The sequence below is a fragment of the Ranitomeya variabilis genome, chromosome 2 (genome assembly GCF_051348905.1).
Source record: "Ranitomeya variabilis isolate aRanVar5 chromosome 2, aRanVar5.hap1, whole genome shotgun sequence".
NCBI lineage: Eukaryota > Metazoa > Chordata > Amphibia > Anura > Dendrobatidae > Ranitomeya > Ranitomeya variabilis.
In genome coordinates this window covers 1070570591-1070596651 of record NC_135233.1, presented here as the reverse complement: position 1 = coordinate 1070596651, position 26061 = coordinate 1070570591, and the positions used below count along the sequence as shown (strand labels likewise).

Here is a 26061-nt window from a genome sequence, read left to right as displayed (position 1 = left end):
CCTGAATCCTAGACAGGCGCGCTGGTCGTTGTTTTTCTCTCGGTTTAATTTTGTGGTCTCATACTTACCAGGTTCTAAAAATGTGAAGGCGGATGCCCTTTCTAGGAGTTTTGAGCCTGATTCCCCTGGTGATTCTGAACCTACAGGTATCCTTAAGGATGGGGTGATATTATCTGCTGTTTCCCCAGACCTGCGACGGGCTTTGCAGGAGTTTCAGGTGGATAGACCTGATCGTTGCCCGCCTGGTAGACTGTTTGTTCCTGATGATTGGACCAGTAGAGTCATCTCGGAGGTTCATTCTTCTGTGTTGGCTGGTCATCCTGGGATCTTTGGTACCAGGGATTTGGTGGCTAGGTCCTTCTGGTGGCCTTCCCTGTCTCGAGATGTACGAGTTTTTGTGCAGCCTTGTGATGTTTGTGCTCGGGCCAAACCTTGTTGTTCTCGGGCTAGCGGATTGTTGTTATCTTTGCCTATTCCGAAGAGGCCTTGGACTCACATCTCTATGGATTTTATTTCTGATCTCCCTGTTTCTCAGAAAATGTCTGTCATCTGGGTGGTGTGTGACCGTTTTTCAAAGATGGTTCATTTGGTGCCCTTGCCTAAGTTGCCTTCCTCATCCGAGTTGGTTCCTCTGTTTTTTCAAAATGTGGTTCGCTTGCATGGTATTCCGGAGAATATCGTTTCTGACAGGGGGACCCAGTTCGTGTCTAGATTTTGGCGGGCGTTCTGTGCTAGGATGGGCATTGATTTGTCTTTTTCGTCTGTGTTCCATCCTCAGACTAATGGCCAGACTGAGCGAACTAATCAGACCTTGGAGACTTATTTGAGGTGTTTTGTGTCTGCGGATCAGGATGACTGGGTTGCCTTTTTGCCGTTGGCGGAGTTTGCCCTCAATAATCGGGCTAGTTCTGCCACTTTGGTTTCTCCTTTCTTTTGCAATTCGGGGTTTCATCCTCGTTTTTCTTCCGGTCAGGTGGAGTCTTCGGATTGTCCTGGAGTGGATACTGTGGTGGATAGGTTGCATCGGATTTGGGGACAGGTGGTGGACAATTTGGAGTTGTCCCAGGAAAAGACTCGGCATTTTGCTAACCGCCGTCGTCGTGTTGGTCCTCGTCTTCGTGTTGGGGACTTGGTGTGGTTGTCTTCTCGTTTTGTCCCTATGAGGGTTTCTTCTCCTAAGTTTAAGCCTCGGTTCATCGGCCCGTATAAGATTTTGGAGATTCTTAACCCCGTGTCCTTTCGATTGGACCTCCCAGCATCTTTTTCTATCCATAATGTCTTCAATCGGTCATTATTGCGCAGGTATGAGGTACCGTTTGTGCCTTCCGTTGAGCCTCCCGCTCCGGTGTTGGTTGAGGGTGAATTGGAGTACGTTGTGGAGAAGATCTTGGACTCCCGTATTTCCAGACGGAAACTTCAGTATCTGGTCAAGTGGAAGGGCTACGGTCAGGAGGATAATTCTTGGGTGACAGCCTCTGATGTTCATGCCTCTGATTTGGTCCGTGCCTTTCATAGGGCTCATCCTGATCGCCCTGGTGGTTCTTGTGAGGGTTCGGTGCCCCCTCCTTGAGGGGGGGGTACTGTTGTGAATTTGGTTTTTGGGCTCCCCCGGTGGTCACTGGTGGTACTGGACTTGTGTGCTTCACTTTCTCTGTTCACCTGTTTCCATCAGGATTTGGGAGTATCCTATTTAGCCTTGCTGCTCAGTTATTCTAGTGCCGGCCATCAATGTAACCAGAGCCTTTCTGTTGCATGTTCCTGCTTCTAGACTACTATCAGCTAAGTTGGACTCTTAGTCCTAAGTTTGTTTTGCATTTTTGTTCCAGTTCACAGTTATGTTATTTTTCTGTAGCTGGAAGCTCTTGTGGGCCGAAATTGCCACTCCGGTGTCATGAGTTGACACATGAGTCTTAAAGTAATTTCGGGATGGTATTTTCATAGGGTTTTCAGCTGACCGTGAAGTTCCCTATTGTATCTTCTTGCTATCTAGTAAGCGGACCTCGCTTTGCTGAACCTACCTTCATACTACGTATGTCTTTTCCTCTGAACTCACCGTCAATATATGTGGGGGGCTTCTGTCTCCTTTTTGGGGGAATTTCCCTAGAGGTAAGCCAGGTCTGTCTTTTCCTCTATTAGGGTTAGTTAGTCTTCCGGCTGGCGCTAGGCTTCTAGGGATAAAACGTAGGTACGCCACCCGGCCACTGTTAGTTGTGTGGTAGGTTTAGCTCACGGTCAGCTCGAGATTCCATCACCCAGGAGCTAGTCTGTAGTTTAAGTTCTCTGACGTTTCCTTGCCATTGGGAACCATGACAGGCTACTGGATGTGGAAATCAATCAAATCTAAATAAAATGGAACGTATGGCCTTGGAGGAATTGAAATCTTGGAAAGACGTAGTATATAAACCTGCAGATAAAGGGGGTAACCTCGTCATCTGGCCTTGCCAGATGTACGAGAAACAGGCGTATAGACTACTTGATGATGTTACATGCTACCGGAAAGTTACATTTAATCCTTTACTTTCCTTCCAGGAGAAACTTGTGAATATTTTGGACAAAGCGTTCATTGAAGGGATTATCTCTAGGAAACTGCTGGATACCGTAAAGAAATTGCAGCCCAGACTACCAACGTTTTATATCATCCCCAAACTGCACAAAAATCCCGTTGATCCACCTGGACGTCCAATTGTTGCAGGTATTGGAGGATTGTGTGAGATTATTTCGGGCATAGTTGATTACTTCCTAAAACCAATAGTGTCCACTCTGCCATCATACATTAAAGATACAACAGCGGTCCTTCAACGGTTGGACCAACTACAGGTGGAGGAGAACGTTATTATGGTCACAGCGGATGTGGAGGCGTTGTACACGTCCATCCGCCATACAGATGGTTTACGGGCCACCAAATGGTTTCTGCAGTCCAGTAACATTCATCCCCCCATTGCCGACCTGATTCTGATATTTTTAGAATTTATTTTAAATCATAATGTATTTACGTTTAATAACAGCATTTTTCTTCAGATACAGGGTACGGCAATGGGGGCCTCCTGCGCCCCGGCTTACGCAAATTTATTTTTGGGAGCGTGGGAGAGGAGTATCTTTCAGGGAGACCTCATCCAGGATGTGGACTTTGTCCACAACTGGATGAGGTACATAGATGACATTCTGTTCTTCTGGGAGGGCTCTATTGAGGGTCTTAATCGTTTTATGAACAATCTGAACAAGAACGATATTAATGTTAAACTTACGTTTCATACTGGCAGAAGTTTGGATTTCTTGGACTTGAAAATCACTATGACACAGGAAGGACGGATAAGTACTGACGTGTTCAGGAAGCCCACAGCTACGAATGCATTATTACAAGCAGACTCGTCTCACCTTCAATCAACAATCAGGGGAATCCCTATAGGTCAATTCCTACGTCTCAGGAGGATATGTTCAGAGGACAGATCATTTGAACATCAAGCTACGGACTTAGCTCGGAGATTTACAGCAAGAGGATATAGCTCTCGATGCATAAAAAGAGGATATATGAGAGCTAAGAGGTCTACCCGGAATGATCTGTTGTATAAGAATACAAAAGGAAGTAGGAAGGAAGAGGAGAATCAGGTGAGATTTATCTCGACGTATAATTGTCAATGGTAGGGCCTAACAAACATTGTCCGGAAACACTGGGAGGTGTTAATGGTAGATCCGGTTTTGAAACGGGCCTTACCCCCTACTCCATCCTTTGTGGCTAGACGCTCACCTAACCTTAAAGATGCCCTGGTCAGGAGTCATTATGAAGCCCCAAATTCAGGCCCTTCAAGGCCTGTGGGGGGGGGGAACGTAAGGGTTTCTTCCCATGTGGACTATGCAAGGGATGTCTCAACCTCATTAGAGCGACTAATTTTTGTAATTTTGACGGGTCAAAAATATACGATATTAGAAAAAATTTGAACTGTAGCTCTCGGGGAGTCATCTATCAGGCCCAGTGCCCCTGTGGCAAGTTCTATGTTGGACTAACCACCAGGGAACTTAAAATTAGAACAAGGGAGCACGCCAGAGATATCAGCAAAGCAAAAACGGTGGAGGATGAAACGACATTGAAGACCTTACCCAGGCACTTCAAAAGGTATCATGAGGGACAAGCGAGAGGCCTAAAAATTAAGTGCATTGACCAGATTAACATCAACATACGGGGTGGTGACGTAGGCAGGACCCTGGCTCAATTGGAGAGCAAGTGGATTTATAGGTTGGGAACAATGACCCCACAGGGCCTTAATGAGAATTTAGGGTTCGCCTCATTTTTGTAGTCTGTTCAAATTTAAAATCAAACTCAAATTCTTACAAAAAACATCCTTTTATAAAGACGTAATATTTTTGGAGAGACATTCTTTTATGGGATAGGGTATGGGTTTTTTCTGTGTTTTAATATTTTTAATAATTAAATGTTATGTTTCTTAAGATTTTAACATGTGCTTTATTGATTTATAGGAACATGTGATCTCTGTCTGTTATCTTTTTTATCCTACCTGTGGAATGAGGTATAGGAATGATACCATCCAGCACCCTATGGATATGGAGAACGGGATAAGGGTGGAAGAATTGGAAGCGGACATGGGGTCATCTTTAGGAACTGAATACCTGGAAGAAACTGTATTTTATTAAACAGTGTGTCTATATACTCTTCAAGGGGACTTGATGTATATGTTTTGTCCGTTGATCTTGCTCTATATGTTATTACGCTGCTCTGGATGATATCCCGTGGGATTTAGGGGATGGTTGGACCAAGAGGGATAGGGGGTCGCTAAGGGGTTATTGGGACCTATGAGGACCTTGAAAGCATGCACTTTAAATGGAAGTTGTTTTAATCGTGCAGTTTTTTATATATCTATGGACCCATTATATGGGTCGGATAAAAATGGGTAGGGGGGTATTTTCTTGATTGATAGTTAGGATATTGGTAGAATTATCATGTCACTTAATAGTGGATTAGCTGTATGTGGGGACTTATTATGGGTTCCTAATTATAAAATTATATATTTAAATATAGGCACTTTATTAGTATATTAACGTCTGTATACTTTTGATTGCACTGGTCACTTTATATATTTCACTGGCACTATGTAATTATTATAATTTTTGACAATAAATCACCTTTTAAATAATGTTACATATGGTGCGGTTTTTAATGGATAATATATTAGAGCACAGTAGTATTTTAATATAAAGGCACTTTTATTCGCACTGGCACATGGCACTTTCTGCACGGCTATTGAATTAACTTTATATGGCAGTGGTATCCTCGGTCCTACAAAAAGTCCCTGTCTCAATATGTCTCAAAACGGCATTCCCTTCCCCGAGTCCTGTCCTATTTCTTACAGGCTTAATAGTTGTAAGGCAGTGCGCATGCGCCTCTTTCCGTCCTATTCACTTTAGATCGCGTTCTATACTGGACCGCTTGCGGTCCAGCAAGCTTTCCACTGAGCGCAGGTCCGGAAGTGACTTTGTTTAGGATGTAGACACAGAGGACGCATGCGCCGACAAGTGCCGAGCGCTATCTAGTAGTACGTGCGGTCACATGTTTCAGGCGCCCTGGCTGATTGGTGCTTATGCACAATAAAAACTCTGCACTTCCCTGCCCCAGACACGCCCCCGGAAGAAGCCAATTGCGAAACGCGCGTTGGGGTGAGGTGGGACGCTGGGCCAAGTCACAGGTAGATATGGCGGTTGCTCTTGTATACTTAATGTATTGATGTATACCTATGCAATATAAAATGATGTATATCTGATTCACATTTGGCGCTACCGTCTGTTTTACATTGTAAAAAAGTGCTGTTTAGCATGATAATTGTGGTAGCCCCCCACTTCTTGTTTAGGTGCTTGTGCACTATGGCATTGGATATAATTCCCACTAATAAAGCCTTATTTTAATGGTATCTTGGATCTCTTCATGTTTTTCGGCTACCCTAAGGGATAGACCGTTAGTGTTGATTAAATTTTTGAAGAGCATTTAAGCAGGTCTATCACCAGATTTCACAACACACACTGCATACATTAATAAATAGATCTTGAAGACCTGATGAGGCTGGTGTACTCACTTTCAAAAATCCACATAAGAATGTCTGGTAAATCTTGTGTTATTTTTCTGCCTCACAAAATGCTCATTTTATTTTGAGGATTATACAGCTATTCTGAAAAGGATAGTCACATACAATACAGCGGCCTCACAGCTATACAGTGTGCAAATAATGGGTCAATCATACGTCAGACGGTCAGATTATTCTAAATCAATAGTAAATTTGATTATTTTGTTTTATTTACTTTTTCGTTTACTCTTGTTTTAATAAAAATAAAACAATACCAAAAATATCTGCTAGGAAAATATTGCATATAGATGCTGAAAGTTGCATCCATTATCTTTCCACAAGCGGAAGAGTAGGCAGCAGCAGGAACTTTTGGCTCGCCGTGATCAGGATTAATCATGGGGTTGTGGTGATGACCAGCGCACATCTGTGCCCCGGCGCCTGCTATGCCAGCTCCACAATTTTGCTGAGTGACTTTCAGGGTTTCTGGTCAGCAGCTGGGATCTTGTGAAATTCACAGCCGGATTCCACTCACCGATAGACTGGGTGGGTGTTTAGGTCAACATTTCCATTTTTTATTTCATTTTTTTCTTCATTATTCTGTCTTTTGTAGGATGCTTCATCATATATTTATCGTCTTTAAGCCCCACGAAGGAGAATTGCCTTGTAGATGGATATTAAAATCAGCAGCTCGAGTAGAACATGCAGTATCTTAAAAATTAAAGGGGTCAAGGTCAGGATACTTTTTCTTTTATTTTCAAGAAGGGGTTACCCACTCTCTCGGGCAACTACTTCTGAATCCTTTTACCCCCAAACAAAACCTATACTCCTCTCCAGCGCCATTCAAGCAGTGTTGACACTGGCTCGCCCGGGGCTTGAGTGACATTATTATGTCACGCGATCCCGGCAGCCAATCAGCGCTGGCTTCACTCTCCCGTCCTCCGGACATAATTGAAATCTGGAGGAAGTGAGAGAACAGCAGCAGCTCAAGCTTCCTCCAGATGTCTTGATGCGATTTATCTGAAGGAAACGATGATTGGCAGCAGGAAATGCGTTTCATGTCATGTGATTCCTAGAAGAGCCAGGGCCGACACTGCTGGAACGGGGCTGGCACCAGAGGTGACTACAGGTGTTAGTGTTTTAACCCCTTCACGACATATGACGTACATGATGCTGAGCCCACATATTTCCCACACACGAAAGCTGAAATAACCAGCCATCATGTGCCTTTAACAGCAATGGGTGGATCGGTGCTCCGTCCACAGCTGTTGACCTGTTAAATCCCACTGTCAATCACTGACAACAGGATTTAACACGCCAAGAAGGGTACGCTCCATTTCACGCTCCCATCGGCTCACCCGTGACAATCAGAGGGCACTGATGGGTTGTCATGATAGCCGGGGGTCTGCTGATGAGCCCTGTGCCTGTCATTACAAATCTTCTGTTAACACCTACTAGTGGCCGACGTTCATAGGAGATCATGATTTTGCTATACATTTTCCAGTACACTATATAGTCAAATCAATGGCGTCATTCAAACTCGTCCCACAAAAAAAGAAGCCCTTTGATGCAGGCTCCGAGAATGAGCCTGCAACTTTCCCCTCAATTGATAGTAGATTTGATAAGCCATCAAGAGCCTTTAACAGCCTCGGGTGGAAGGATGGTCGACCCGCAGCTGTTTACCTGTTAAATCTCGCTGTCAATAACGGACTGTGGTATTTAACACAATACCTGTTATTGTGAATCTCCTGTGAACGCCAGCTCATGGCCGGCGTTCATAGGAGATCGTGATTTTTGCCATGCATAGCAGTGCTGAAGCCCTGTTATGTACTGTATAACAGAAGAGATTGGATGATCGCAGCTTCAAGTTTCCTACAGGGATATCGAAGGCATAAAAAATTGTGAAAAAAGAGTTTGTAAAAATATAAAACATAAAAAAAAGTTCAAATCACCCACCCCCCTTTAGGCCCATTGAAAATAAAACAATGAAATAAAAATAAAAAGTACACATATTTGGTATCGCTGTGTTCAGAAATGTCCAATTTATCAAAATATAAAGTAAATTAATCTGATTAGTAAATGACACCAGGATACAAAAAATGAAAACATTAGAATTAAGACTGTTTGGCTGCCGCAACATTGCAATAAAATGTAATAACAGGCAACCAAAACATTGTATCTATCCTAAAGTTGTATAAATAAAAAAATCAGCTCAGGGCGCAAAAAATAACCTCTCACCCAGCCCCAGACCCTGAAAAATGAAAATGCTGTGGGTCTTGGAAAGCAATTTATTTTTTAAACAAATTTCAGATTTTTTTTTCACCACTTGAATTAAAGAAAAAAAAAAACCTACAGGCTTGGTATCTGCATACTCGTAGTATATAGTATACGTACATAGTATATGCTTTGTATCTGCATACTCGTACTGACCGTAGGAATCATATTGACATGTCAGTTTTACCATATAGTGAACACGGTAAATAAAAAACCCAAAAAGCAATTGCACTTTTTTATTGCATTTTCACCGTTCTTGGAATTTCTTTTCCCGTTTTCAAGTACACTTATGTGGTAAAATCAATGGAGTCCTTCAAAAGTACAACTCGTCCAGGAAGAAATAAACCTTCATACGGCTATATTTAGGGAAAAATAAAAAAGGTATGGCCCTTGGAAGAAGGGGAGGAAAACATTAAAAAAAAAAAAAAGAAAAAAAAGAAACAGGTCTGGAGATGAAGGGGTTAATTGATAGAAACAAAGGGATTCAAAAAGGGTTGTCTGAGTAGTGCATACCCCCTTTTATTTTAAAGGGCGCATGTCAGCACAAAATGACTGTTTAAACCAAGCACAGGCACTCGGCACACCTTCCCACCTACTTGTTATGCATCTATCTCCACCCCCATTTAACCTTGATTGACATGAGCCAGAGAAGCAAGAAGTGCAGAGAAAAATGGAAAGTGCACTGATATGTTTGGTTATGTTAAGGCTCCTGGTCTTTGTTTGAATTGTCATTTTGTGATGAAAGACTTCCTTTATAGAGGAGCTTGCACTAAATGTTTCATGTTCAACTGGACACACAATATAGTGGCTGCATAGCAGAATAAAACATTGCGGAGATATTGGCAAAGTATTTGGCACCTAATGAGTTAACGTTTGTCAAGTTCAAGCAGGTGTTGGACAGTGTTCACTGGGGAGGTGTATTTCTTCTCCCTATATGATGCTGACCAATCAGAAGAAAGTAGCAACACAGCAGAAAAAGAATACACCCATACCATAGCTTAGAACAGGACTCTCAGTGTGTGAGATCTAAGGAACAGCACTGATCCCCTGGTCTAATGTAAGAGGGTGGTGCTGTTATGGACAGTAAGAAACACGCTGTCACTTTAAGAGGCTGCACCCCCTTGTCTGGTGTGAGATGGAATGGTCTGCTCCCCCCTGCTCTAATCGTTGTGATGAACCAGTCAGTGCAGTGTGGAGGGGTGGAGCTGAAGCAGCGTGTGTGAGAAGAAGCTGATACAGAAGACGGTGTGCTGTTTTGCTGCAAGAAGGGTTACCCAGCTTGAGACGGACTGCGTTTTTGAAATAGACTTTTCTAGTTACAGCAAAGGTGGCTGTTCTGTGCTAGTTTGTGAAGCCACGAAGATACTGAGAAGGGGACTTAAAGTTTCCAGGAGCACCCCTAGGATCCAGAAGCAAGGAGAAGACCACGCTTCGCAGAGCTGACAGGAATCCGTGCGCACCACCGTGTTGGACTTCTGGGGGCCCCCTGGGACTGGACCTGTACCCAACATCACCGTGAGTTTGTTCCTGTATGGTGCACCAGCGAGGGCCTAGTGCAGGCTTCAGTAGTCAGAACACGGTAGCCGTGTGGCCAGGGAGGTTATACATCGAGCAGCATCTATATTTGTCTTATTGTTTAAAGTTGCTTGTGAGACAAAGTCTGAGTTTGTAATTGTTGAAGCACAGTGCTGTTTTACGGACAAGATAACTCATGTGCATTATCTTTTGCTATTGTAAACCCCTGTTTGCATCTCCCTTGTTCCTTCCATTCCCTGTCTCCCAATAAATCTACCCTTTGTTGTTTGCACCTCATCTTGTGTACAGTAGTCTTCCTGCACAGTGGTGGTCCCCCGGCCATCGCTTCACTAACCTCCTGCATGACTAGAAAACACAGATGGCTCACACCTTTCAGATAAGGTCCCTATGGAAAGAGAAGCCACACAGCAGAATTTAGCTGTGTCACATTACAAACCCTTTTGTCAGCTTTCTTCCTGTCCAATCACTGTCACCTCTGCTGTATTGTCCCTCCCCCCACACTGCCTGTCCGGAGATGTGTCTGTCTCACACTTATGTCTGTTGAGCTCACAGCATCTTTTCATCACTCTGCAGTTAGAGCACAGCAGGGTGTCATTACATCTCACACAGGAATAGCCCACAACAGAAAGGTTACCCCTGTGGGAGACATAATGATAACAATGATCTAATTGTGGAGCAATTACAAGTAGCTTGGGTACAGCAGTTAGAAGTGTGATTACATCTCACATGCTGAGAAACTTGCATTAAGCTATGGTGAGGGCGTGTCCTTTCTCCAGTGTGTAGCTTTCTGCTTATGATTGGTCAGCATCTTACAGGAAGAAAAAGTACACACCCTCAATGAAAACTATCTGATAACACCTATTTGAACTTAACAAAAGTTAACTTATTAGGTGCCAATTCCGAAAAGGGGAAATAAAAAAATAAAAAAGTTTTATTCCACTCTGCAGCCACTATTGCATCATGTGTCCAGTTTCCAGTTCTACATGAAAAAATTGGTGAATGGTGCTTTTTTAGGTTTAACTTAAAGAAGACATCAGCTTTATTATGTACATCCCTTTAGTCTCCTGCATTGAGAAGTACTTCCGCGAGCATGGATCACCATAATCACATTTTTTTGCCATCATTGACATTTGTATTTAAAGGGAACCTGTCACCCCCAAAATCGAAGATGAGCTAAGCCCACCAGCATCAGGGGTTTATCTACAGCATTCTGGAATGCTGTAGATAAGCCCCCGATATATCCTGAAAGATGAGAAAAAGAGGTTAGATTATACTCACCTGGGCGGGCGGTCCGATCCGATGGGCGTCGTGGTCCGGTCCGGGGCCTCCTATCTTCATAGGATGACGTCCTCTTCTGGTCTTCACGCTGCGGCTCCGGTGCAGGCGTACTTTGTCTGCCCTGTTGAGGGCAGAGCAAAGTACTGCACTGTGCTGGGCCTCTCTGACCTTTACCGGCGCCTGCGCACTGCAGTACTTTGCTCTGCCCTCAATAGGGCAGACAAAGTACGCCTGCGCCGGAGCGTGAATACAAGAAGAGGACGTCATCGTAACAAGATGGGAGGCCCAGGACTGGACCGCGACACCAATCGGGTCGGACCGCCCCTGGGTGAGTATATTATAACCTCTTTTTCTCATCTTTCAGGTTACATCGGGGGTTTATCTACTAAATTACAGAATGCTGTAGATGAGGCCCTGATGCTGGAGGGCTTAGCTCATCTTCGATTTTGGGGGTGACAGGTTCCCTTTAAAGGGTATTTCTACAAATCTTTATCTTTTTTGTTTTACTATATAAAGGGGGAGAAAAAAAATCAGATTTTATTTTCGGTTCTATGGCTTGCATTTGTCTTTCTTACCTTCTTCCTTTTTCTCTGTTTTGTCTTAGCTGAATCAGGTGTTTGTGATCCATTACCGAGAGATCCATGTTGGTTCTTGCCCATATGTTGAGCACCGGTTGATGGAGGATTCGGGGTGGCAGGTGGAGTGCTCTCTGGGGTGTCCGGATTACTTTTCATAGGCTGATTCTGAAAAAGTGTCTTTCACAGAAGAGATTATACATTAGAGTTGATGGATGATAAAAGAGCAATAGTCTTGGTAGACACAGTTTGTGGCTCACCTCTGAAGGATGATGACTTTGGATGTACGTAGCAGACAAGGCATGTGTGAATGGGTTGCTGGTCTTGGGAGACATGTCCTGCTTCACAAGAAGAGCCAAATCCACTAACTAGAACCCAAGAAGTTCAGGGTGGATTAGATAAGCGATGAAAAAACTTCAACCTATTACTATTAGCGATGAGCGAACATGCTGGGATAAGATGCTCGGGTGCTAACCGAATGTCTTCGGTGTGCTCGAAAAATATGTCCGAGTCCCCGCGGCTGCGTGTCTTGTGGCGGTTCAACAGCCGCAATGCAATGCAGGGATTGCCCAACAAACGGGCAATCCATGCTTGTGTTGCGGCTGTCGAATAGCCACGAGACATGCAGACGCGAAGACAAACATATTACATAATATACAAAATATAACAACAGGTATGTAGTTAAAATACAAAAACAAGACGTTAGACAACCATCCAAAGCAAATAGATGAGCAAGGCCTGTGACGAATATTTGCTATAGATAGTAAATATCAAATTCAATAAGGTGTCCAGAAGTCTAGGGTTAGAGCAATGAAACTTGAAGAATATGCTACATAAAACCACAAAATGAATGTAAAGGGTGAAAAAAAAAAAGTACATCTTCCAGTCGAGAAAGGATTAATCGATTCCACATATTTGCTAGCTCTAATATTGACAAAGTGGTTAGCTGGCAGTCCACATCGATCAATTTCACATATTGCGGCCACCAATCTGATAAGCATGTATTTCTATATGCCTCAACAGCAGATAAGTGATAAAATTAAGAGGCACACTCAGGGCAAAGATGGAGGTAATGGGCGATATCGGTTGGCCACAAAATGATTCGACCAAATCTAATGTAATGAGTGCGGTTGGCTTCCTAGTATTATGTCTCCAATATCCCATGGTGAACCGAAGTAGGAGGGAGCAGGTCCTGCATTGAAAAATATTTTGCAATTAAAAGGAAACCTATAAAAAGACATTGATGCCCAAATAGATTCTTAGTCGCCCCTGATGAATCTTGATGCGAAAAGTGCGTCAAGTGATAGGTAAGGTGTACTCCATACAACTGTGCATTACTATCATTATGTGAACTTTTATGTGATATCTCGCTTTTCCTATCTATCTGTACGTACCTTAAAGAGCCTTAACATATACAACACTGGCTGTTTTTAGCTTGTACATTTTGAGTATTCTTCCTCAATACTGTGATTGTCCACAATGTACAGTGCCTTGCGAAAGTATTCTGCTCTCTGGAACTTTTCAACCTTTTCCCACATATCATGCTTCAAACAAAGATACCAAATGTACATTTTTGGTGAAGAATCAACAACAAGTGGAACACAATTGCGAAGTTGAAAAAAATTTATTGTTTATTTTAAATATTTGTGGAAATTCAAAACCTGTGCAATATTATTCATCCCCTTTACTTTCAGTGCAGCAAACTCACTCCATAAGTTCATTGTGGATCTCTGAATGATCCAATGTTGTCCTAAATGCCTAATGATGATAAATATAATCCACCTGTGTGTAATCAAGTCTCCGTATAAATGCACCTGCTCTGTGATAGTCTCAGGGTTCTGTTTGAAGCACAGAGACCATCATGAAGACCAAGGAACACAACAGGCAGATCCGTGATACTGTTGTGGAGAAGTTTAAAGCCGGATTTGGATACAAAATGATTTCCAAAACTTTAAATATCCCAAGGAGCACTGTGCAAGCAATCATATTGAAATGGAAGGAGTATCATACCACTGCAAATCTACCAAGACCCGGCCGTCCCTCTAAACTTTCATCTCAGACAAGGAGAAGACTGATCAGAGATGCAGCCAAGAGGCCCATGATCACTCTGGATGAACTGCAGAGATCTACAGCTGAGGTGGGACAGTCTGTCCATAGGACAACAATCAGTCATACACTGCACAAATCTGGCCTTTATGGAAGAGTGGCAAGAAGAAAGCCATTTTTCAAAGATATCCATAAAAAGTGTTGTTTAGTTTGCAACAAGCCACCTGGGAGACACACCAAACATGTGGAAGAAGGTGCTCTGGTCAGATGAAACCAAAATCGAACTTTTTGGCAACAATGCCAAACAATATGTTTGGCGTAAAGGCAACACAGCTCATCACCCAGAACACACCATCCCCGCTGTCAAACATGGTGGTGGCAGCATCATGGTTTAGGTCTGCTTTTCTTCAGCAGGGACAGGGAAGATGGTTAGACTTGATGGGAAGATGGATTGAGCCAAATACAGGACCATTCTTGAAGAAAACCTGTTGGAGTCTGCAAAAGACCTGAGACTGGGATGGAGATTTGTCTTCCAAAAAGACAATGATCCCAAACATAAAGCAAAATCTACAATGGAATGGTTCACAAATAAACGTATCCAGGTGTTAGAATGGCCAAGTCACAGTCCAGACCTCAATCCAATCGAGAATCTGTGGAAAGAGCTGAAAACTGCTGTTCACAAACGATCTCCATCAAACCTCACTGAGCTGTTTGCCAAGGAAGAATGGGCAAGAATTTCAGTCTCTCAATGTACAAAACTGATACAGACATACCCCAAGTGACTGCAGCTGTAATCACAGCAAAAGGCGGCGCAACAAAGTATTAAGTTAAAGGGGCCGAATAATATTGCACGCCCCACTTTTCAGTTTTTGAATTTCCACAAAAATTTAAAATAGCCAATAAATTTTGTTCAACTTCACAATTGTGTTCCACTTGTTGTTGCTTCTTCACCAAAAATGTACATTTGGTATCTTTATGTTTAAAGCATGATATGTGGGAAAAGGTTGAAAAGTTCCAGGGAACCGAATACTTTCACAAGGCACTGTAACTCTGTATTGATTTGTAGTAATCACACAAGGGAGTTTTGCTATTTTGCCTTTATCAATCGACCACTACAATCGGATCTGGGGATTTGTCCAGAATGGCAGCTTCCCATCTTCTTTACATACAGCACACGTTATCATATCCCCAAAATATCATAAACTTTATAATAATACTTTATGGAATGTTACAGAAAATCATTCAACAAAGCAAAAAAAAAAAAATACCTGCGCCACAGTTTCATAGGCCAGATAGGTGAGTATCTCCATTGCCACAGCGTTCGGCTTAATCTCCATGCTGCTACAGTCCAGCCAGTCTCGGAATTTCGAGGCCTTTTTAGCTGTCAAATACCACAAAAATATTTGTATCATCTCCATTAATTTTGTGTTGTTATCACTAATAATAAAGTAAGAAAGCACCAATATCCCAAAGAATATACATCCTCTACTGTAAACCCTATATACATTATATGTCATTAATAAGAAGGCAGTTCATTATGATGAGCACAACCTCCTTTTCAACATGTCGAAATTTAATGGAAGTAGTGGAGCGGAAATATTTATATGTGGTAAAATAGAGCAGAAAGATCTAATAGAGCGAGTGTGAGATTGAGCTTTATTCTGGTCTTCAATGTCCCGTTCTAGAATTAAAGTAACGCACGGTGTAAATGCACAAAACAGTATAAACCTGCATTTACTGCCTCGCACAACAGGTGTGAAGTAGGCCATTCATGTTAACAGGGTGCGAACATCGGTGGTTAGTCTGGGTCACTTAATGGCCCCAATAAACCAGCAGCCATAGTGCGAAAACGTGCAACGCCACGAAGGAACAACGTCTTATCTACAATAAAAGTTTACAAGATAAAATAGATACCGTATTTAAATATATATGGGTTTATATTGTGTATGCATATATAAGTGTGTGTGTTACATATATACATATACACAAGCATACAGTGGCATGTGAAAATTCAGGAACTCCTGGTCAAAGTTACTGTTATTGTGAACAGTTAAGCAGGTTGAAGATGAAATGATCTCTAAAAGTTAAAGATGACACATTTCCTTTGTGTTTTAGTCAAAAAAATATATAAAATTGCAAATCTTTATTCATTACATAGTGGAATGTGTGAAGAACAATAAAAAAAAAAACAATCAATGTAAATCAAAATTATTATCCCATGCAGGTCTGGATCTGAAATGATACTCAAAATCAAAGTAGAAAATCAAATTACAGGCTGATCCAACCTCAGTGGAAATTCCTCAAGACAAGAAAATGTATATTTATTTAAATTATTCACTTATTAATTCCACAGCACTTAACAAACAATATTGGCATTGTCCCCATTGGGGCTCACAATCTAGAAGGAAATGATGCTCAGTATTATGTGTGGCCTCCACGTGCCTGTATGACCTCCCTACAATGCCTGGGCATGCTCCTGATGAGGCGGCGGATGGTTTTCTGAGGGATCTCTTCCCAGGACTGGATTAAAGTATCTGCAAACTCCTGGACAGTCTATGGTGCAACATGCATTGGTCGATGGAACAAGACATTATATCCCCGATGTGCTCAAATGGATTCAGGCCTGGGAAACTGGCAGACCAGTCCATAGCATCAACGCCTTCATCATGCAGGAACTGCTGACACACTTCAGCCACATGTGGCCTAGCATTGTCATGTATCTGAATGAACCCACATCATCTGCATATTGTGTTACAATGGGTCTGAGGATCTCATCCCGGTACCTAACAGCAGTCAAGGTACCTCTGGCACATGGACATCAGTGCATCCCTTCAAAAATATTCCTCCCCACACCATTACTGCCCCACTGCCAAATCAGTCATGCTGGAGGATGCTGAAGGCTAGGGTTGAGCGACTTTTATTTTTATAGGAACGGGTCGGGTTTCACGAAACCCGACTTTCTCAAAAGTCGGGTCGAGTGAAATCGGACGATCCTATAAAAAAGTCGGGGTCGGCCGAAACACGAAACCCAATGCAGTGCAATGGGATACTATGTTTCCCAGGTTCTGAAGGAGAGGAAACTCTCCTTCAGGCCCTGGGATCCATATTAATGTGTAAAATAAAGAATCAAAATAAAAAATATTGATATACTCACCCTCGGACGCGCCCTGCTTCTTTCCGGCAGCCTTCCTTCCTAAGAATGAGCACGTGAAGGACCTTAGATGACGTTGCGGCTTGTGATTGGTCGCGTGACCGCCCATGTGACCAATCACAAGCCGCGACGTCACCGCAGGTCATTCACGCGCTCATTCTTAGGAAGGAAGGCTGCCGGTTAGTACCAGGGCGCGTCCGAGGGTGAGTATATCAATATTTTTTATTTTGATTCTTTATTTTACACTTAAATATGGATTCCGATGCCGATTCCCGATATCGCAAACATATCGGAACTCGGTATCGGAATTCCGATACCAGATTATTATTATTATTATTATTATTATTATTTATTGTTATAGCGCCATTTATTCCATGGCGCTTTACAAGTGAGGAGGGGTATACATAATAAAAACAAGTACAATAATCTTGAACAATACAAGTCATAACTGGTACAGGAGGAGTGAGGACCCTGCCCGCGAGGGCTCACAATCTACAAGGGATGGGTGAGAATACAGTAGGTGAGGATAGAGCTGATCGTGCAGCGGTTGGTTGATCGGTGGTTACTGCAGGTTGTAGGCTTGTCGGAAGAGGTGGGTCTTCAGATTCTTTTTGAAGGTTTCGATGGTGGGCGAGAGTCTGATGTGTTGTGGTAGAGGGTTCCAGAGTAGGGGTGATACGCGAGAGAAATCTTGTATACGATTGTGGGAAGAGGAGATAAGAGGGGAGTAGAGAAGGAGATCTTGTGAGGATCGGAGGTTGCGTGTAGGAAAGTACCGGGAGATGAGGTCACAGATGTAAGGAGGAGACAGGTTGTGGATGGCTTTGTACGTCATGGTTAGGGTTTTGTACTGGAGTCTCTGGGCAATGGGGAGCCAGTGAAGGGATTGACAGAGGGGAGAGGCCGGAGAATAGCGGGGGGACAGGTGGATTAGTCGGGCAGCAGAGTTTAGAATAGATTGGAGGGGTGCGAGAGTGTTTGAGGGGAGGCCACAGAGCAGGAGGTTGCAGTAGTCAAGACGAGAGATGATGAGGGCATGGACTAGGGTTTTTGCAGATTCTTGGTTGAGGAATGAACGGATTCGTGCAATATTTTTGAGTTGAAGTCGGCAGGAAGTGGAAAGGGCTTGGATATGTGGTTTGAAGGAGAGATCAGCGTCAAGGATAACCCCGAGGCAGCGAGCTTGTGGGACTGGGGAGAGTGGGCAGCCATTTACTGTAATGGATAGGTTCGTTGGGGGGGTCACGTGAGATGGGGGAAAGATGATGAATTCTGTTTTGTCCATGTTAAGTTTCAGAAATTTAGCGGAGAAGAAGGAAGAAATAGTGGACAGACATTGAGGGATTCTGGTTAATAGGGAGGTGATATCTGGTCCAGAGATGTAGATCTGTGTGTCATCAGCATAGAGGTGATACTGAAAGCCATGAGATTCTATGAGCTGTCCCAGGCCAAAGGTGTAAATGGAGAAGAGCAGGGGCCCAAGGACTGAACCTTGTGGGACTCCGACAGAGAGGGGGCGAGGTGAGGAGGTGGTGTGTGAGTGGGAGACGCTGAATGTCCGGTCTGTTAGGTATGATGAGATCCAGGATAGGGCCAAGTCTGTGATGCCAAGGGATGAGAGGGTCTGTAATAATAGGGAATGGTCCACTGTGTCAAAGGCAGCCGACAGGTCGAGGAGGAGGAGAACAGAGTAGTGTCGCTTGCTCTTGGCGGTTAAAAGGTCAGTGGTGACCTTAGTTAGGGCAGTTTCAGTGGAATGGTGTGGCCGGAAGCCAGATTGTAAGCGGTCAAAGAGGGAGCAAGAAGAGAGATGGGAGGACAGTTCAAGGTAGACGTGTTGTTCCAGTAGTTTTGAGGCATAGGGGAGAAGTGATATAGGGCGATAGCTAGATACAGAGGATGGGTCAAGAGAGGGCTTTTTGAGGATAGGTGTGATGGAGGCATGTTTAAAGCTTGAGGGGAAAACACCATTTGTTAGTGATAGGTTGAAGAGATGGGTTAGGGTTGGGATGAAGATTGTGGTGAGGTTTGGGATGAGGTGGGTTGGGAGCGGGTCAAGTGCACAGGTGGTGAGATGCGATCTTGAGAGTAGAGTGGCGAGTTGATCTTCTGTAATGGTGGAGTAGTTGGTTTTGGAGGTGGAGGGTAGGGAAGTTGGGAGGAAGGGCTCTGGGGCTTGTTGACCAAAACTGTCTCTGATGTTATCAATCTTCTGCTTGAAGAATGAGGCAAAGTCTTCAGCAGAGATAAGTGAGGAGGGAGGAGGTGCTGGGGGACGGAGGAGAGAATTGAAGGTGTTGAATAACTGTTTAGGGTTGTGAGACAGGGAGGATATGAGAGATGAGAAGTAGGTTTGTTTAGCTGTGGCGAGTGCGGTCTTGAAAGTAGTGAGGGACTGTTTGAATGCGATTAAGTGGTCGTTGGAGTGGGATCTTTTCCATCTGCGCTCAGCAGCCCTGGAAGCTCGCCTCAGTTCTTTGGTCAGGCTGGTGTGCCAGGGCTGTCTGTTGATTTTGCGAGCTTTGGTATGTGTAAGTGGGGCAGCAGATTCCAAAGCTACAGCTATTGTGGTGTTATATAGAGCGGCAGCGTCATCCGCATTGTGTATGGAAATTATGTCTGTGAGAGGGAGGAGGGATTCAGAGAATGAATGTAGGTCAAGATGTTTAAGATTTCTGCGAGGGTGTGAAAGTTTGTGGGGTGGGGACTCTAGACATGGAGTGGAGAGAGATGAGAATGTGAGAAGGTTGTGGTCAGAGAGAGGAAGAGGCGAGTTAGAGAGGTTAGATAGGGAGCAGAGGCGGGTGAAGATGAGGTCCAGTGTGTGACCATCTTTGTGAGTGGCTGCAGAAGACCATTGAGTGAGGCCGAAGGAGGAAGAGAGAGATAGAAGTTTAGTGGCAGCTGAGAGGGAAGTGTCAATGGGTATGTTGAAATCGCCCATGATGATAGTGGGGATGTCCGCAGAAAGGAAATGAAGTAGCCAGGTGGTGAAGTGGTCAAAGAAGGTGGTGGCTGGCCCTGGGGGGCGGTAAATGACAGCCAGTTGGAGGTTGGAGGGGGAGTAGATGCGCACAGAGTGCACCTCAAAGGAAGGGAGGGTAACAGAGGGTGGCAGTGGGATTGGGGTGAAGGAGCAGTTATCTGACAGGAGAAAACCAACTCCTCCACCATGCTTGCTGCTGGGGCGGGGTGTGTGAGAAAGGTGGAAGCCACCGTAAGAGAGTGCAGCAGGGGAGGCCGTGTCAGAAGGGGTGAGCCAGGTTTCGGTGATGGCGAGGAAGGAAAGTTTGGTAGTAACAAAAAGATCATGGATGTAGGAAAGCTTGTTACAGACAGAGCGAGCGTTCCACAGAGCTCCTGTTAGTGGGACTGGGGAAGCGGGGGCTGGGCTTATGGGTATAAAGTTAGAGAGGTTACGGAAGTTTGTGATGGAGCGTGGGTGGGAGGTAGAAATGACTGTGGGAATATGGTGAGGAGGACCAGGATTTGGAGAGATATCACCAGCAGTGAGAAGGAGCAGAGATAGTGTTAGCAGGTGGGAGCAGGAGAGAGCGTGAGGGGGCTGCCTGTGCTTTGAGACAGAGGATTGTATGTTAAGGAACAGTTCTGAGGAGGAGGTGAGATGGATGGGGAGGATTGAAGAGGAGATGAACAGTTCCTTACTTGGTGTGGGGATTGGGGGAGGTTGCAGAAAGTGAAAGATTATAGGGGTAAAAGTGACAACAAACAGAAACATTGTTTACAGTGACTGGCCAGTTACCTTCAGTTTCAATTCAGGTTTTAATTCTAATGTAATCCACACTTTTAGAACACACTTCTAGAAATCACACTGCAGACTAAAGTCCTGCGGACTTGTGCTATGCAATATATGGAAAACTAAGTGCGGTCAGGTGTGGAGCAGAGAGGAGTGGTCTCTGCTCATCTTGGTCAGAGAATTAAGGGTCGACCAGATGCATACAATCAAGACTAAGTAAACAAGGTCATAAATATCACACAGTAAGTTGGGGGTTAGCTGAAAGGCATACCATCACAATGCTAGGAGCAGGGGAAAGTCTATGCGCAAAGCTGGGTGATGTATTATGTGCGCTTCATGTAGGAGAGCTGGATGAACATACCATCACAATGCTAGGAGCAGGGGAAAGTCTATGCGCAAAGCTGGGTGATGTATTATGTGCGCTTCATGTAGGAGAGCTGGATGAACATACCATCACAATGCTAGGAGCAGGGGAAAGTCTATGCGCAAAGCTGGGTGATGTATTATGTGCGCTTCATGTAGGAGAGCTGGATGAACATACCATCACAATGCTAGGAGCAGGGGAAAGTCTATGCGCAAAGCTGGGTGATGTATTATGTGCGCTTCATGTAGGAGAGCTGGATGAACATACCATCACAATGCTAGGAGCAGGGGAAAGTCTATGCGCAAAGCTGGGTGATGTATTATGTGCGCTTCATGTAGGAGAGCTGGATGAACATACCATCACAATGCTAGGAGCAGGGGAAAGTCTATGCGCAAAGCTGGGTGATGTATTATGTGCGCTTCATGTAGGAGAGCTGGATGAACATACCATCACAATGCTAGGAGCAGGGGAAAGTCTATGCGCAAAGCTGGGTGATGTATTATGTGCGCTTCATGTAGGAGAGCTGGATGAACATACCATCACAATGCTAGGAGCAGGGGAAAGTCTATGCGCAAAGCTGGGTGATGTATTATGTGCGCTTCATGTAGGAGAGCTGGATGAACATACCATCACAATGCTAGGAGCAGGGGAAAGTCTATGCGCAAAGCTGGGTGATGTATTATGTGCGCTTCATGTAGGAGAGCTGGATGAACATACCATCACAATGCTAGGAGCAGGGGAAAGTCTATGCGCAAAGCTGGGTGATGTATTATGTGCGCTTCATGTACCAGATTCAGAAGATCGCCAACCTCATGGCCGACCCCACACAGGGGTCGGGTCGGGTTTCATGAAACCCGACTTTGCCAAAAGTCGGCGACTTCTGAAAATGGCCGACCCATTTCGCTCAACCCTACTGAAGGCAGCAGAACGTTCTCCACAGTGTCTCCAGACTCTGTCATGTTTGTCACATCACCCAAGATGGTGCACCACCACATTATGGGTGTCATGTCTGAGCATTCCTACATGAACAGTTTCCTGGAAAGTGGATTGGTCATCGTGAGCCAGTTGAATGGCCACCGAGGTCTCCCAATCTGACCCCCTTAGATTTTTATCTTTGGGGTCATCTGAAGGCAATTGTCTATGCTGTGAAGATACGAGATTTGCAGCATCTGAAACAACGGATACTGGAAGCCTGTGCTATCATTTATTCTGCGGTGTTGCTATCACAATGGGCAGCACTTTGAACACATTTTATAAGTGGTCATAAACTTGTAAATAACTCATGAAAGAATAAAGTTACATTAAAACCAAACACACCATTGTTTTTCTTGTGAAATTCTCAATAAGTTTGATGTGTTACATGACCCTCTTCCCATTGAAATAAAGTTGGATCCAAAATGGCCAACTTCAAAATGGCCGTCATGGTCACCACCCAGATACTAATATGCCACAAACAGGAAGTTGATATCACCAACCATTTTATTTAGGTTTATCCACATAAATGGCCCACCCTGTATACATCTCTACAACACAGTTTCTTTCCGGTGACTTTCTGCCCGTTTTGCTCCTATTCTCAGCTGCGAATTTGGATAAATTGTCCTCGTTTTGACTGTTAGAATACTGCTAGGGTTTCTGGCATGTCCAAAAGGAGTTATATATATATATATATATATATATATATATAGCATATTGTATATATTTTAGTTTTCCTTTATATCACAGAATTAAAATGTTTTTAACACTATTGAGTTAATGATCATTTGAAATATTTTTCATCGATTTGCTACTAAGACACGACTCCGGTCTCCATGAACCGTGACTGAACACGTATTCTCCATGCCTACACCATAGTGATTTCATCTTTCGGACAGCGGTGACGAGCGTGGCTTCTTTGTCTTAGTGCACTACAATTACACGTGTTTTGCATGGGATAGTGGCCACTGTGTGGTGGAGTGGACATGTATCGCAGACCACAGCTGTCATCGGCCCCTTGGCGTCCACTCAAAATCCTATTGTGACTTCGATGGGCACAAAAATTCGGTAACGTAACTTCCCAATATACTACACAGAAGCCGAACGTCATCTTGTCCAGCGAGGACGCTCAGGAAATCTCTTATTTCTACGTCCTCTTTCAATCCGAAGCTCAGCAGGTTTTGTTCTTTCTTATATATTTTTTTTTTATATTTTTCTTCTTTTTTTATGCGCATTCATACGAAGCCTTGATTATAATTTTTAGGTCTAAAAATGTCTTTATCGCAAACCTCTCATTTACTGGAATCACTGTGATCTCAAGTACCAGTCACTTAATGTTTTGCAGATGCAACCGGCTACGATTCAACCGAGCTCCAGGGGCGGAATTAAATTTAGAACCAACTGGAGCTTTGTTTTTTTATTTCTCTAATTTTTTTTCTCAATTTTTAAAAAGAAATAAAAAACAAAACAACCATCTAACATTTTCCCCGTATCTTTAAACGGGTGTAAAGTTGTTAAAAGGACTGAATTGTCCTCGTCGTGTGACCGCGCTCCCTGTGCTCCTTACTTTACTACTGTTGCTGTGACCTTTCCGTGCTCTTCGTCACTTCTTCACCACGGTTTGGTCAGTCCTTACTCATTACAATCCTGCCCACAATGTATTTCTAGGAACCGAGCAGTAAGTGTGTGGGAAGCAGCTGATGCCGTCATCGTGTTATTAGATGGAGCAGTAAATTAGGGCTCTATTCAGGGCAAAATACTTGTGACAATGTGCAATTCACTTAATTCTATGATTATGGTTATTTATAGCGTTGGGTCCGGAGAAATCTCGCTGCAAACAACTTGTTTTCCACTGAAATGCTGAGTAATAAGCAGATACGGCTTCTGTGAGCTACGAAAAGGTCATCAACAATGCAAACAAAAAAAGAGATAAAAAGCAAAAAATCCCAACGAGTGAAACACAGATAGTAAAAATGTGCACAAATGTGTGAGTCAGAGGGGGTAGATACTGCAGATGTGAGATAGACAAAAACAGTCGCTATTATATAAAGAGGATAAATAGAGGATAGATCGATAGATACACTGTGTGCAGAAATATTAGGCAACTTCTATTTTTGACGACTACTTTTATTATTGCTCAACTCCAGTTCTGTTGGTCAATCCAAAACGTTAATAAACCTAAATATTTAAAGCAAACCTGTCAACTACAGGCACTCAGGTTGGCGTTGTTACACTGATTAAAATGATACCTGGGGTGAAGAAATCTGTCTTGTGGTTCTTGTGTAATCGGTGTTAGAAGTTTTCAGTTAATGATATGCATGTGGTCCGGGGCTGGACTGTAAGCAGAGTCTTATTTTCGTGCTCAAAGAAAGAAAAAGCATGGAAAGACTCTGCCCACAGGCCTCCCCGAGGCACAAACATGTTCCTCATCATAGAGACAGACTGTTTGTGCTCCGGAGCGGCCTATTGGCAGAGTCTTATCTTCCTGCTCTAAGCCTGAGAAACCAAGGAAAGACCTGCCCACAGACCGCCCCGAAGCACAACCATGTTCCTCATCATAGAAACAGACTGTTTGCGCTCCGGGGCGGGACTGTGGCCAGAGTCTTATCTTCCTGATCTAGGCCAGAGAAACCAAGGTAAGACCTGCCCACAGGCCGCCTCAATGCACAAACATGTTCCTCATCATAGAAACAGACTGTTTGCGCTCCGGGGCGGGACTGTGGCCAGAGTCTTATCTTCCCGCTCTAGGCCAGAGAAACCTGCCCACAGGCCACCCCGAAGCACAAACATGTTCCTCATCATAGAGACAGACTGTTTGTGCTCCGGGGCGGCCTATTGGCAGAGTCTTATCTTCCTGCTCTAAGCCAGAGAAACCAAGGAAAGATCTGCCCACAGACCGCCCCAAAGCACAACCATGTTCCTCATCATAGAAACAAACTGTTTGTGCTCCGGGGCAGGACTGTAGGCAGAGTCTTATCTTCCCGCTCTAGGTCAGAGAAACCTGCCCACAGGCCACCCCGAAGCACAAACATGTTCCTCATCATAGAGAAAGACTGCCTGTGCTCCGGGGCGGCCTATTGGCAGAGTCTTATCTTCCTGATCTAGGCCAGAGAAACCAAGGAAAGATCTGCCCACAGACTGCCCCAAAGCACAACCATGTTCCTCATCATAGAAACAGACTGTTTGTGCTCCAGGGCAGGACTGTAGGCAGAGTCTTATCTTCCCGCTCTAGGCCAGAGAAACCTGCCCACAGGCCGCCCCAGTTTTACATGTACACTGGTGTCACCTGATTTATTATTTTCATTGATGTCACAAGCAACTTTGTTTCTTTAGTGGTTTTCTCATTTTCAATCAGTAACTTATAAATGTCAGATATTAAAGAAAATTCTTATTGCATGTAAGCCGATCTTTGGAGTCTGTTGCCCTATAAACCGTTGTCTCCCAAGGTTTACCATACAGAAGAGTAATTACACTACATCTTCACTCGAATCCTCAGTGTTTGTGAAAATTCTTTGCCACATATTTCACATACAGAATTTCACATTAACTATGCAAAACTAAAAAAATGGATAAAGGAACACAAACTTACAAAAACTGAGCTGCCGACTTTCACAGAATTCAGCATACTGCGCAGAGTCCATATTCCGTGTTTGTTTGTCAGCTCTCTAAAGGAAAGAAAAAAACATACATTTAACTGTATTTCATATACAAGTTGTCTCATTTTTTTGACCGTTCTGTAAATGCAATGGGAATGGTTTACAGGGTATCTACACTTAAACGTTTTTTAATATGTTTTAGGAACTGAAACATCCTGCAGGTCATTGGGGATCCCGGTCCAGACACCCTTACCGATTGCTCAAAAGAACCCCAGGAGGCAGGATCACAAACAGTGTGGATTTTGCCTCTTTCTTTAAACAGAAGATCGATATGATCAGAGAAAGCTTTGGCCCACAGCGCCCAATACCCCTTTTAGCTGCTCAACCCTGCTCCTCCAAAACCAGCTTCTTCATCATGACAGAAGATCAGCTCTCCACCCTCCTGTA

The 26061-nt window shown here is 43.8% G+C and overlaps 1 protein-coding gene across 2 annotated transcripts in view; it reads right to left on the bottom strand.

Moving 5' to 3' along the window:
* SUPT3H (SPT3 homolog, SAGA and STAGA complex component) overlaps positions 1–26061 on the bottom strand; it is a 576749-nt gene that overhangs the window by 94948 nt on the left and 455740 nt on the right. For both annotated transcript variants that reach the window (XM_077291574.1, XM_077291575.1), the window contains 4 exons: positions 25608–25683; positions 15043–15155; positions 11989–12096; positions 11729–11908 (listed from right to left, as the gene is read on the bottom strand). In XM_077291574.1, the coding sequence (XP_077147689.1) occupies positions 11729–11908; positions 11989–12096; positions 15043–15155; positions 25608–25683 (477 nt within the window). The remainder of the gene's footprint in view (positions 1–11728; positions 11909–11988; positions 12097–15042; positions 15156–25607; positions 25684–26061) is intronic.